This window comes from Stegodyphus dumicola, chromosome 7 (genome assembly GCF_044657685.1).
Source record: "Stegodyphus dumicola isolate Sdum_Otavi_A_Nest chromosome 7, ASM4465768v1".
Lineage (NCBI taxonomy): Eukaryota > Metazoa > Arthropoda > Arachnida > Araneae > Eresidae > Stegodyphus > Stegodyphus dumicola.
This window is the reverse complement of record NC_140774.1, coordinates 34,582,768-34,597,566: the sequence shown is the minus strand read 5'-3', so window position 1 is coordinate 34,597,566 and position 14,799 is coordinate 34,582,768. Positions and strand designations below refer to the sequence as shown.

Here is a 14,799-nt window from a genome sequence, read left to right as displayed (position 1 = left end):
ATGAAACTATGGCTCTAGCATGGACTTTATGAGAAACAGGCCAACCCAAGTGGCTTTTCTATCTTATTTGCGATAGACTGTTGGTAACAACCTGATCATAGGCATAAAATCTGGGGCGACTCGAGGAATTTTACTATGGTTTGCTATTGCTCTGTTTATAATTTTCATCTTATAGAGCTAATTTATTGCTAAAATCTTAACTATATTCGGCTTTGGTATTCTGCTTTCATTCAACAGAACCATATGGATGAGTTAGAGATTCAACAGAACATGAGTTCATTCAACAGATCCATAGCTATAAGTCTAGACCTTAAAATTTAACTTCTTTTTCCGAAAATAGTGAAAAGTTCTGCAAATTACGGATAGGTTTCCAGGCAATTGAAAAACTTGTTATTACTGTTATTTAAAAAAAAAAATGCGATTAATTCTGAAAAACACCACAATACTGAAACTTAAAAAAAGCGTATTTAGAATATCTTACATATATTTCCCTAAAAGATTTCATTGACAGCAATTCTGAAGAAAACTATCTAATCAAATAACAAATTTAATTTAATTTAAAATAATAGCAATCTTATTACTGATGTTTTCAGTACTTGAAATAAACGCTCATTTTATACCAATACAGAAAAAGGTGGAATAAAGGAAAGCTTTAAACAGTGTAAAATATCCTATATTTTTTCCCCTAAAATATTTTATTTATGATGACGAACCTGAAAAAAACTATCTGATTAAATAGTAAAATTAGTTTAATATTGCATTCTGACCTTGATAGACCAATGAGTTTTAACATAGATATTTAGAGGTTAGAATCCATCATGTAACTGAATGTTATTTATGAATCAAAGGAAAATGATTATTTAGACGCAGATAAATAAGTTTAATTTTATTTGCATTTATATTATTTAGTCTAATATATCTAATTTGCCTTTTGCAAATATATGAGAATTTCTTTTGTAAACATTCCAAAACAAATATCTTATACTTTTAGTGAAGTAACAATTTTTTAAATTGCTTTAATTTTATGTAAGCAAACACTTTTGATTGATTACATCTTAAAAACATCGATTGTAATTTATATAACGCAACTTGGTTATCTAATTCTTATTGTAATATACAGCTCGGTTATTCCCCCGTCCCCAGTGGCAGATTGTTAACAGTTACAGTTTTGTAACAGAGTCCATTAATCTATACCAAGGCCAGATGTGGTGGTTTCTTTATTATGGAGGCACCTAATAGGTGGGCCATCATTGCCTCTATACAGTTCGGTTAATTATTTTTAAATAAATCTTATGCATAAAATTAATATTTTGAAGGTGAAGATTCCGAGTTAATGATAGATGTACTATTTTAAGATATATTGTTTATTAATGGAATACTTAATAATATTGCTTTAAGTAAATACTGATAAGATTTATACTAATTTCTAAAACTGCATCGGAGTTTATTCGCTAGAAAACGATACTCTAATGTACAAAAATAATTTATCAAATATATGCATGATTGAAAATAAAAATGAATCTTTAAGAAATTTCTCAGCTACATTTTCTTAGAACAGTCGAAGTTTAAATGGAAAGTAGAATCTATTTCAAATCATTAATCGAACTAAACAATTTTACTCTGCTTTAGAAGAAATCTTGATTTAGTAAATTTCGAAAGAAATTTCTTTTAACGAAAAAATTTAATTCTGCCTATAATTAAGGGCCTAGACAATATAATTTGCCGGTTGTTTGGCGTAATATAATCGGTTTTACTCGTCGCTTAATGGTCTTTCGCCCAATGACGTTTCGCTTCAAAATGCCTTTCCCTATTGACAGGTAGGCTAAAAATCCACTGGCTAAAGGGACACCAAACCAAAAATTTGACCTCTCTTCACTTCTGATACTCTGTCGCCCAAATAAATCACTTCTACCCTTTCCTTTCCTAGCAACAGGGTTATCCTTCCAATAACACTCGCTTCTTTCTTGTTCGCCTAAAAGCCAAGATTGTTTTTTTCAGCTCATTAAAATATTGTGGACATAATTGTTTTCTACAACTTATTTACATAAATTATCTATATAATACAGCATAAATAACAGTATTTTATATGATATTATCATGTGTATTATATATGGTTATTACTTAACTCAGTAAACATTTGCAATATTCCGAAATTTTAATTTATTTGGTAACATTTTCACGACTTAACATTTGACGACGATATTAGACATCGAAATAGTTTAGGATTATACGATGCTTGTTTAATTCATATGTTAAAAAATTAACATTCTATTAACGATAAACGCTTTGAAAACGTCAAAGATGTAATTTTCTATTAAGACAAAAATTCAGATTTCAGCAGTGTGAGCGGTATTCTTAGAAACAAGCAGCTTCTGATTCTCATGATACAGGATGGGTTCAGTTCAGTTCAGTTTGGAATAATTCCGGATGCGGCTGAAAAATTTATGTTTTAAGGCAATTCATTGCTATAGCCATATTCATTACGTGACTCGCGAATTATGATTTGAAATGATTATTATCAAACTCATGTTTAATTTCAGCTTAAAAAGAAAATATTTTTACGTGAACTACCAAAAATCCCCCAGTGACATGGTAGTTCACGATTCAAATTTTGGTGACCCTTGTTCCAGATATTACTTAACATAAAATAGACAAAATTTTACTCAACATATTTTAGGGATAAAGAAATAATACCATAATCAATGAGAAAACGAATGCGGATTGGATTCGATATTTAATTTAAAACTGAATTTAAATAAAAGTATCATATTTTTTATTCTACTTTTGAAGAAGATTGGGTTTTCATTTATTACTGACACACGAAAATTATCAGCCTAGCAGGAGGGTTAGCCTTTTACCGTAATATCTTTATGAATGTATATATGTTTCTCGCATTATGAGAAAACAATGTAAGAATGTAGTAATATATTTAACAATGTAAGATTATATGAAAAAATGTAGTACTCACAACATCGATAAAATTTCCAAATAAAATTTCTTTTCTTAATAATATTTTGAGTCTAAAGGGTCGTTAGTCCTGTTAGTCTCGAAACGGGAATTTGCGTCTAATCGCTGTATAAACGGCTGTATCACTTTTCAAATTGTTGCCACCAAATATTATCATCCTGTGTTATATTTAAAGAAATTAAATAATGAAGAATCTGCATGAATGCATGTATGTACGTTTCTCGCTTTGTGAAAAAGCAACGATACATAGAGCCATCAGATTTTGAATAACGTAGACCTCCACCCATTTGGGCACCTGGAAGCCCAAATCTTGAATTTCGAATTTGTTTTATCTATTTCGTATTTTTTATACTTCAGCGAAATTTTGATTAAGAACCTCAACGTATTCAAATCGAACAGTGGAAACACACTGTGCGGAAGGAAATATTTTTATTCCCAGCGCGCGGGACAGTCTATCGGAAATTCTAAATTATATGCTGTTTTTAGATATTTTTAGTCCAAAGGCGCGCTAGCCCAAATCCTCTTGAAGCGTATTTATGTGTAAATGAGAAAACGCCCTTTTTGGGCGTAATGTAAAATTTGTCAGATTAAAAAAATTTTTTTTCATTTAATTCCCTATATTTCAACTGGAAGCTCCATGTTTATTGTCGCGACTTAACTGAGTCATCCTCTACTTGGCCTTGCTTTAGAAGTTAAATCAATGGATATAGTTTTATACTGGAACAAGCAGCTTTTTTTTATTATTATTTATTTAACTTAGAATGTGATTATTAGTTAATAATTTATGAGATTAATAACGTATGAGGAAAAAATTTTTCATTCTTTCAGTACTGATCATCGGCAGTTTCACTCTTACTTTCAGACATGTATACAAAGTACTAGTCAAACTAGACATCTATAGAATATTTGACAAATTTATAAATTGAGTATTTATGAAATAATTGTATCTGGCAAAGCTTACTGTAAAGCGTGATTCAGATCAAAGTTCAAAGATCATTTCACACTGCTCATTAACAGTTAGTTTTAAGAAAATACAGAAGCCCCAAACGAAATAAATTCATATTATCGTGAAAGAATAACACATTGTCACTTGTCATATCCATCTTGGAGAAGGTATGTAAACATGACTTTGCTCGCCAGTCCCAGAAGGTAAAAATTGAAAAACGCGAGAGGTAGGAAAAACGAAACATCTTGCCAGCATAAATTGCAATGTCGATGAGTTACGTGGTGAGAGTTGGTGTCAAAACTATTTCTGTAACTGCCGTGTTTATTTTAAATAATGGAAACCCCCAAGGAGAAGGAAAGCTTCTTCTTTCCTTGTGAATCATCTCTAGTTTAAAGTACTGTCGGGGTTTATTTTCCTCTCTTTTTATGATGCTACTTTTTTAAATAAATTTTAAATAATAATTAAATAAAAAAAGAATACAAAATTCTGCTGCATTTAAGGGATTACATACTTAACGACAGATAAGTTAACTTATTAATTTGTTAATATTCTTTTAACTTTAACGCTGCTAAATTGTTAAGAAAACTGTATAGGTTGCCGAATTAGAATTTCCTTGAAATCTTCCATGTTATCTTTAGTAGAAATTTAATAAAATCAGCCACTAAAACTAAAACTGTCCGTATGTATTAAATATGGAAACACTTTCTCTTGTTGTTGTAGTGACTTATCTCACAGTAACATCAGAACAAGCCCACGAAATTTATTGTGGGAAGTACAAGATTGCCCTTGTCCGATTAAAGGAATAAAACGTTTTTGTCTCTTGAAGAGGAGGGTTCGTATAGCTTATTTCAACATTCAAAGAGCTTTATTGTAATACCAAAGTTAAGGTAGGAAAAGATGTGAATTTTTCGACAAAACAGTGCTGCGAGACAATTGCATGATCAATGAAACGAATTGTGGAGCGAGTTATGTATTAAAATTAAATTATTCCTATTGGAAAAGGAACCATTTAACAGTAAAGCGAAGAATAATCTTATATCAAATATTTATTTCTGCAACAAACATTTTCATGGATGTTAAACGTGCACAAAGTATAAAAAAATTCCGTCTCCAAAACATTAGTTTAGTGACTTACGTTTTTAACCATTATCCCAAATTTTGAAGCCGCCTTTCATAGTTTAAAAAAATCTGATATGTACGCCACATGACTTCCTTGTACGGAATATTAAATTATACGCATTTTTTCCTGCATTTCATTTAAACCGATTTAACTTGTTGTGGACGCTATGCTGAGTCAATATGGGGGATAATTTAATAACTTAAATGATAATTTCAGAATGCATTAAGCCTAATTTAATTCGCAATAATGAAAGAAGACATTACTTTGTTATTGCGAAGCTTAGTTTCTCTAGATTAGCAACAAATCGACTATTCTGCTAAATTACAAATGTAAACAAATATGGCTGCTATGCCCCCCCCCCCAAAAAAAGTACACTTACCTGCACTTTTTAAATTGTTGATAATTCCACAATTATTGCATGCAGGTTAACTAAAGGCATAAAAACCTTAACCAGACGATAAGAACAACACAATTCAATCATTTGTAAAGCAAAAAACGAACAATTTACAGACATATAAGAATAAAGAAACTGAGCTCAATGAGCCGAGTAACAAAGTGTATATATACACATATATTTATATACTTTTTTTGGTGCGGTCGATCGCAACCAAAAAGGGAGGTGCACATCTACATGTTATAACAGTCCCACATACAAAATTTCAGCGTTTAAGGCTATTCGTTTTTGAGTTATGCGAGATACATACATACATACATACGTACGTACAGACGCCACGAAAAAAATCTCTCCTGAATCCATTTTAAATCAGTTTTATAATTCGTTTGGGGTAAAAGAGTATTTTATTCTGTTCTTACTTTCGTATGTCATGCCAAAACATCGCATAATTGCATTCGAATAGCCGTCAAAATGGATATTTTCTTTTAAGTGTGATACCCGAAATTTTCTGCGATTACAATATTTCCTTTTTACTTCGTACAAGGAAGTAAAAAACTGTATATTACATACCTCTGTAAATCATGAGTAAAGGAAAATATACATTTTGCTGTCTGCCTTTTTATGCACAGAACAATAAAATTATTAAATACGTATTGGCGTAATTACATATCAGTATAATGCTTCAGCATCTACTCTGAAATTAGAACTGAAATAACAATCATAAATACTAACATGAGAAAAGGAACAAAAATATTTTAGAAGCATTTATTTTATCTTTCTGAAAATTTTTAAAAGCATCTTTGATAGTTTTTATTTTATACTCTTTCTGACCTCTAATATCGCAGAGATCTTTTTTGTCAATGTAAGGATTTCGGCGATTGTTATGTTTGCCTGTTGTTGAATATGGAAGAAGATGTTTCGAAACCATTTAGACCATCTACGTAAGAAGTTTGTCCCCGCATATTCAGTAGTTACAGATGAGCTTAGTTTTTATTATAAAGCTTTCACTGGCGTAAATAGTCGCATGCAAAAAAATCTTCTTCTTTTCTTTTCTAATTTAATTAAGAAATTCCAATCTGTAAACTTTAAATTACGAATTAACATCCCAAAAAATTTATATTAATTTCAATTCAAAAAGTTAAAATACATATTTCAAAAATGGAAATTTCGATTTGATCTTGATGTGCAGATATATTAGTTTATTATTATAATAATTTATTATAATTATTATTATAATAATTTATTATAATGTCATAAATTATTTTAAGCTAAGCAGTTACGATTGACGTTCTAATTTAATACTGTCTCCCAGAAATTAAAGACAGAGAACAAACATAAAGTATTTTTTAAATAAGTTGTTTAAAATGTCGAAACGAAAGATAGTTAAAAAAATTGCCATGAGAGAGAGAAATTGCCATGATGTTATTTCGTTGTAATTTAACACCACGGGAAGATTTGTGCACTAATTTGATAAAAAAAGGACTTTTTTTTTATTCAAGACGTAATTGAGTGTTTATTTTACTGAAGGAATTAACGGTTTGATTTGGTTTGGGTAGGGATGCCTTCGCGGAGAACCTTGTAATGGAAACTGGTTCGTTTACACATTACACATGGGGAAAGCCACGAAAGCGCCCATGCGGCCAACTTGTTCGTGGGATTGGAACCTCGGACGGAACTACCAGGGTTCAGCGACTTTACCGATCGGCCGCTGGTGGGCCTAGGAGAAATTAACGACAAACGTAGCTTGCACCAAAAATTTACTTCAGTTAACAGATAAGAATTGCGTTAAGACAATAAACATCCCTTCGAGGAAAAATAAATATGCTGTTTATATAAGTTCGCCGTGGATAATTCTAACTTGGATTAAGTAGGGTTTGGATAATCGGAATTTTTATTTCATTTTGCAACCGTTTTTCTATAAACTCAAACGCCGTCTAGCTCTAAAAGTATTTATTAACAGAGCACAGAAACAATTACAAAGATAATATGCATCAGAACAGAACATATACTAAAACGGAATAGCTAACATTTTAAAATTAACGTTAGAGTTGAGTTACTGAGATAAGATAAAGGAGAACCTATCCTCATCGCAGCTGGAGCTCGACTGACCGTAAGTTCTTCTTGTCGCCACTAGATGGCGTTCGATGAAATAGTTCAGTTACAGCCAAATATTTTTGTTACAATTTTATAAATTTGAATTCTGTCAGGAGTTAAATAGATTATTATCATAATTTATGGCAAATACAATGCACACTAATTGTAAAATTATTTTATAATACGAGTATGAATATAGCTTTCTTTATATAAAACAAAATGCCTTATAAATAATAACCTCACGTATTCTTCTATATCATAAAAATTAATAAGCCGTACTTTGCAGTTTCCCTCTTCGAAAAAGGAATATCAGCTGCTCAATTATTGGTTAACTAATAATTAAAAATTTCCCCGCTTTAAAAGATATGGAATGGAGATAAATGTTTTATGAAATGGATTTTTATTGGGAAGTGTTTCTGACATTAAATCGAGATATTTTAGATCACTCTGTAGAATGAATAAATTTCGCAGTTTGTGAATTAATGATTATGTTTCTAAAGCATAAGCTTAAGACAGCAAGAAAGCATGGCTTCGACGTGATGACAACTTAACAACAACCACTTTTTTTTAGCAAAATCTCTTATTTAAAACACATGGATAGCGCCCATGCTCCCTGTAATTTTTCTTATAAATGCATGGTGCGGTTCGTGAGGATAGGAAAAAAATTACAACTCTGTCGACCATTCTTCATTTGATGTTGTTTGATGTATTTGTATTCATTATCTTCATCGCTATAAAAGTTTCATGCATTAACATCCTACCATTAGTTCGTGTGCGAGACCTTGAAACAACTGCGCGACTTCTCACACGATAAGCCGAGAAGCAACATTACTTATAGCACTTAATTGTTGTTAGACACTCAATTGAGGATTTTTTTACAAGAAATTAACCTGTAGTTAAGTTAAGCATGAGAAAAATCACAACTCGACAGGCTTGATCAAAATAGTAAAATATGTATTATAATACTATTTGTTAAAACAATTATTACACTACTTGTTAAAAGTTTTAGACAATACAAATAACTAATTAATTCTTGGATATTTTAATTAGTTGTTTAATTGCTACATCTCTCTGTCTTCAATATCACAAAATGAATTGTTTCATGTAAAGATAACTAACTCTCTTCCTTTCCATCGAGATTGTTACCTGTGAATATTGGGTATTTGAGAAAACTAACATATTTCTGATGTTAATGGCAATACTGACATACTAAAGTGAAATTAACTTGTAACCAACATTATACTTTTATTTCTTCATTTATCTAAGATAATAAACCTTAATCTTAAATTTGTTCTTATATGACTGATCGATCGTATTAGTTACAAGTAAGGTAACTAATTTTAACTCTTTATAGAACGCCCTCTTATTAACAGTAGGAAAAGAACAGATGAATTTATTTTTACTGTCTCATCCTTATGAAGTTTCATTACATTTTATCTAAAATTATTTTATTCAGATCTTGTGTTCTGTTTCCTGCATAATTTATTACATTTTATTTGGATTTGTCTTGTTTTGAGATACTACCTAACAGTTAGAATAACTCGTGCAGTATTATTGATATCAGTAAGAAGAAAAAGAAAATCTGAAATGTTTCAGATTTTATATTACGTCCAAAGGGGCGTTTTTTTTTAACATTTTGCGTGTTACATTTATTTATTAAATATCACGTTATTCGCACTTAAACCATAACATTCAGTTCAACAGCAATATCGCAAAATAGTTTTAAAATGAGCATATCCTTTAGAATTTCGGATACAGAGACTCACGCGCTGGAGATAAAAATGTTTTTCTGTACAACGTTGCCATTGCTCGCTTTGAAATCCTTGAGTTTGTTAATCGAAAATTCGTTAAAGTTTTACAAAATAGGAAATCCATAATAAAACAAATACCAAATTTCAAATTTGGTCTTCCGCATGCCCATATTCGTAGGAGGATTACGTCATTTAAAATTCAATGGCTCTATGTACCGTTGTTTTATCACAATGTGAGAAATATACATACATTTATGCAGATTTTTTCATTATTTAATTTCTTTAAATATAACACAAGGGCGATAATACTTTGTGGCAATAGTTTGAAAAGTGTTTCGCCGTTTGTAGTGAATCGACGCAAAATCGCAAAACAAAAATAATAGTCCTTCAGGGACAAAGCCCCTTTGGACTTTTATAGCACAATATATCTGTCGTGGAAGACTTTTGAGGTCACTTGGTATACATTCTCATGGTCAGCTGGTACGTGCTAATGAAACGCATTCCCGACCAGCTTATGGGGAATCAATTCGAGAAGAATTAATTCATCTATTCGAACTGGATATCAATTAGCAGAAATCATTCGCTTTAGCCACTAAATATAGAAGAACTCATAAATTTGATAGAATTGATAAATAATTTATGCATTTTGTTTAAAACTAAGTAACGCTTAGTAAGACAGTATATTCGGGTTTACCACGTATATGAGTATTTAAAGAATTTGTAATATCTGAAATTTGATGTTTTAATGAGTTTTTTTTTTCTTATGTAGGATTCTTGTAGGAGCGCCTGCGGCCACGACAAGCCAGCCTAATGTTACCGAAGGCGGAGCCGTTTATAGATGCGGAACAGAATCGACTTCCTTCTGCAACATCATTCCTTTCGACGTTACTGGTAAGATTATATATTTTAATGTTTCTTTAATTCTTAAGTCATCATTCCAGTTTCTTTTCATATATCTTTAAAGGCATAAGAAACAAGCCTTCAAGGCCCTAAGCTAGGTTCATCACATTATGTATTTCTTAGTTCAATTCTAAGCACACTGGTGATAGAAGACCTCATACGAGATAATAAATAAACGTACCTTCGACTTTGTTGAATTGCAAATAGGTCTATGCAAATACTAAAAGCACTGCAATTTAATGACATTTGTTTTAAAAATGAAGCGATCTTTAAGTTAATTTAGGCCCCACCAGCGGTCGAATAGTTAAGGCCGTTGAATGCAAGGAATTAGATCCCAGGCGAACAGGCTGGCTGCATGCTTAATTTCCGCGGTTTTCCCCAGGTGTAACGTGACTACGAAACAGTTTCCCTTAGAAAATTCTCCATTAAACATTCCTCCTCTCAGGCAGATAGCCTTCGCGCATTTTGCCATGTTTAAATAACCTAAAATAAACTTAATTTAATTTTTGTGATTAAGGTTGTTTAATTAACTTACTTTTATATTCATTCTTTTCTGTATTTCCTATTTTTTCGTCGATTTTCGCAAGAATGCAAATTCGGTTAAACTTAAATAGTGTTGTGACTAATCTGACTTATTTGACCTCATTAGAACAAGCCCACAAAATTCATCGTGACAACTGACAAGGAGTTAAGATTACTCCTGTCGTTGGCACTATATAAGTGACACTCCGGGGGGGGGAGTCTGAGGGTCCACCACCCCTCCTCCCGTACCACCAAACCATACGAGAGGACATTCGTCTCGCCATATATTTAGAGTGTCCCATGCCGCAAAGGCACTATACATTTACAAATATGCATGCTTTCTCCGGGATTCGAACCCGGACCCTTCGATACGTTAGTCAGAGTCACTAACCGTTATCCCGGTTGAGTGGCACTTTACTTTTGCACAACACTACTACAGTACATCAACAACTTGTTTTAAACCGTAATATTTCAATGTGGGTGCTGAGAAGATCTGAGGAGCGTTGTTGCGGAATAGAGAAGTATTTTGAAAAGTTTAACTGCTTAAGCACTTTCCAAACAAACATTTAAACATTCATATAATTCCAAAAGCTCTTCAGTCATGTATCTAACAAGAATCACATTAACCATGTAACAACGGTCACTTTCAGTGAGTTCGCACAAACTGTATATATGGAAGAATTTTTTTTCATCCAGGGAAATGAGCAAAATGCAGTTTCTGACGCATTGGTCTAAAATTCTCAAGCTATGACATTACACCTGTATAGCTGCAATGATATCCAATGCGCATAAATTTATATTTTTTAAATATACAACAGCTTGCATTCTGTCGAAAATACCTGCCTTTCATTCGATTCATTGATGTAGCTATAAATAAATCTTTATCAGTACCAGCTTGTTTTAAGATTTCGTCATGTGTTCGTTGTTATAGTTCGATGCGGTACAAGTGCAGCAGATCTAAAAACTTCATGGCGTATTCACATTGTACCTGCAAATCAATTTCAAAAAGATGTCTAGCATCTGTTTTGCCAAGGAAAAGTGCTGCACAAATACGAAGGAGGTTATGGAAAAGAAAGATGAAAATTGTACATAGATGAACCAAAAAGTAGATGGCATTAGATTATGAATTGGTTTTTATTGGATTAGAGCACAGCACATTAAAACTATATGCTATCACTTCCCTTCGTGGGGGATTTTCTTAGGTAAACTGACGCGTATGCTCATTACACACGGAGAAAACCATGAAAACTGTCGTTCGGCAATCCGTTTCTCGGGATTTGAACATGGGATGAATTGCCAATGCTAAAAGATCTTATCCGCCCGACCACTGGTCTTTTCCCTAAAAAAATTTGGAAAATTTGACCATAAGAGTACTTACTTTCAAACAGGAAGACCAATAAAAATGTCAATTTGAAAAATACCAAGACACAGTTTTATTCTCGAAATGAAAATAAGCCCGTTTGGTGTTTAATGAAATAAAATAAAGATAAAAAAATAATAAGTAAAAATAGTTTTTAAGCATATTTTCTGTGTCTTTCAGGACCCAAAACTGTGAGCATTGGCAGAGACATAGTATACACAGAAAGTAAATCTAATCAATGGTTTGGCGCCACTATTGATGCTTCAGCTGAAAATGGATTGGTGGTAGTAAGTATCCATTTTTAAGTTTTGTATATGTGGAATATAACTGAAATATCTCTTGATGATAAGGCGATAGTCTTAATAGAATTGGAGAGGTTTATTGCTTATTACATAATGATGATACTGCACACAGACGTGGCCGAAGACAAGACATCATTTTATTCCTTTATAAAAGCAAGCCTTGAAAACCATAGCAATATGCACGCATTTAATTGGGTCCATATTGCGTCCATGATAATGGGTGTACCTGATTATGCTTCCCAAGGCATGCTTTATCAAGGAATACAATTATGTCTTTTCTTCGGCCACGTCTGTCTGCAGTGTCATATTTATATCTACGAAATAAATCTCACCATTTCTACTATCGTCTCTGCTCTTGCTAAGACGTGTCGTTTGCCTCTGTTGCCTTCGGCCACGTCTGTGAATGTGATTTTATGTGCTACGGCCACGACTAACTGCATATACATCTGTGATACCACCAGCTCTTGCCAAGTTATTACAAGGAGTTATCATTACATATATGCAGTAAAGAATCATCAGGATATTACAGATATTATATATATAGTTATTTAATTAGGTTCAATTAAGACTAAATGCTTGGTGTGTGCTATCCTATAACGGAAAATATCCACGTATATTTTTTACATGTGTTTTGAGGCTCTTGAATCATTATATTTGTCATTTGTTGTTCTTTAAAGGTCTATTTCAAAATATTTTATTGGTAAGTACACAGTTCATTTTATTTAATTTGTTGCGAAATTTATCTTTAACGAAGCATGTTAGCATTTCAATGTTTTACTAGCAGTTGTTTATCTGTCGCAGTGACTTTTAAACTCTAGTCATTAGGTTTTTTAAGTTTTTTTTTTTTTTTTTTTTTGAAGCAGGAGACATGAAAAATGAGCGTTGCCCTCTCCGGGACTTGAACCTGGACCTCTTGAATACGCGCCGAGTTTGCTACCCTTTACACCACGAAGGAATGCTAGAACGAGGGAAATAATACCTTATGAACTCCCACTTTTTTAAAGAGTAACTAGGGATTAAGGGAACCTATAACCAAATTCTAGTGATGATGACTTATTGTCCACCACCTTTTAGTTCGGGTGCGATTGTAGATTCATTAGGAACTTAGGAAGCAGCAGAGATGAAAAATGTGCAATGCCCTCACCAGAACTCGAACCTGGATCTGCCGAGTGTGCTACCGTTACAGCGCGAAGGCATGCTGGAAGGAGAGGAGGAAGAAAATACTTTATATATCCATCGGCTGTTTTTGGTTAAGTAGATTGTGGCAAAGCACACTAGGGCTATATGCCAAAAGGGAGAGATGCCTTCGTGGAGGACTTTCTGAGGGAAACTAACTCTTATACACCTTACACATGGGGAAAACCACGAAAACGCCCATGCAGCCAGCCCGTTCGCCTGCAATCAAACCCAGGTTGGAACTATCAGTATTCAGCGATGTTACCGTTCGACCGATGGTGGGCTTTAACCCATGACAGAATCAGCGTTTGTTTAGAGTCTCAAAATAGCCGTAACTAAATTATAATAATAAAGGTAACAATAAACTCAATTATTATACAGCGCTGAAAAAGTTATGTATAAATTTGCATATCGCTTAGATGTGTTAGATATCAATAGATGTAATGCAGCAATTAAACGAATGAAATGCGTTATTATCAACTAAATATATTATTAAAAATAAAATAAAGCTGTTAATTATCAAGAATTAAAAAAGAATTATTCAAAATTTTGTCATTTAAAATCATTTAAATTTGGGTTTTAATTCACAATTTTTCCAATGTTTCTATTGGTTATTCATGAAAAGTTTCGGTTGCAGTTGTAATTTTATCTATTGAAGCGTTTATATAAGCGCCTGCATCATCATTGTTATATAAGAATCATATGAAGCGTATTAATTCGAAATGAAACAGATCAGAGATTTATTATAAGCAATTATTATTTTTTTTAGGACAGAAAGGGGAAGTAGCCAAATCAAAATGGGGAGTTATGGGACAATTAAAGTTAGAAATTTGATTTACTTTTTTTTTTTTTTTTTTTTTTGTTTTTTTCACACACACACACACACGAAAGTACCCTTTAATAACAATAAAACCTTTCTTTTAAGTATACAAAACTTACCAACACCTTCCAAAAGAGCAAACTCTCCGAATATATGCCTTCCGGCTATTAATGATAAGAATGGAAAGAGTTAATCACCAAAAGAAATGGGCAACCCTTGACTTTTTTTTTAACCTTCCTTTATTGCCTATAACACAAAATCAAGAGCCTTTCTCTAAAACGTAAATAAAATTTAGTCCCAGGTTTAATTCGTTTTTTAAAAAAAATAATTAAGATTCCTTTATGCTCATTAACCGTTATTTTATATTTTTGTTCTTTACTGTCACTTCTCCTTTCTGATTTCCTGTCACAATGTAAATTTATTTCGTGTGCATTTAAAGGAGTTATC

At 32.3% G+C, this 14,799-nt stretch overlaps 1 protein-coding gene across 2 annotated transcripts in view; it reads left to right on the top strand.

The window, feature by feature from the left end:
- LOC118200918 (integrin alpha-PS2-like) overlaps window positions 1-14,799 on the top strand; it is a 197,607-nt gene that overhangs the window by 58,100 nt on the left and 124,708 nt on the right. For both annotated transcript variants that reach the window (XM_035372909.2, XM_035372908.2), the window contains 2 exons: window positions 10,042-10,163; window positions 12,235-12,341. In XM_035372909.2, the coding sequence (XP_035228800.1) occupies window positions 10,042-10,163; window positions 12,235-12,341 (229 nt within the window). The remainder of the gene's footprint in view (window positions 1-10,041; window positions 10,164-12,234; window positions 12,342-14,799) is intronic.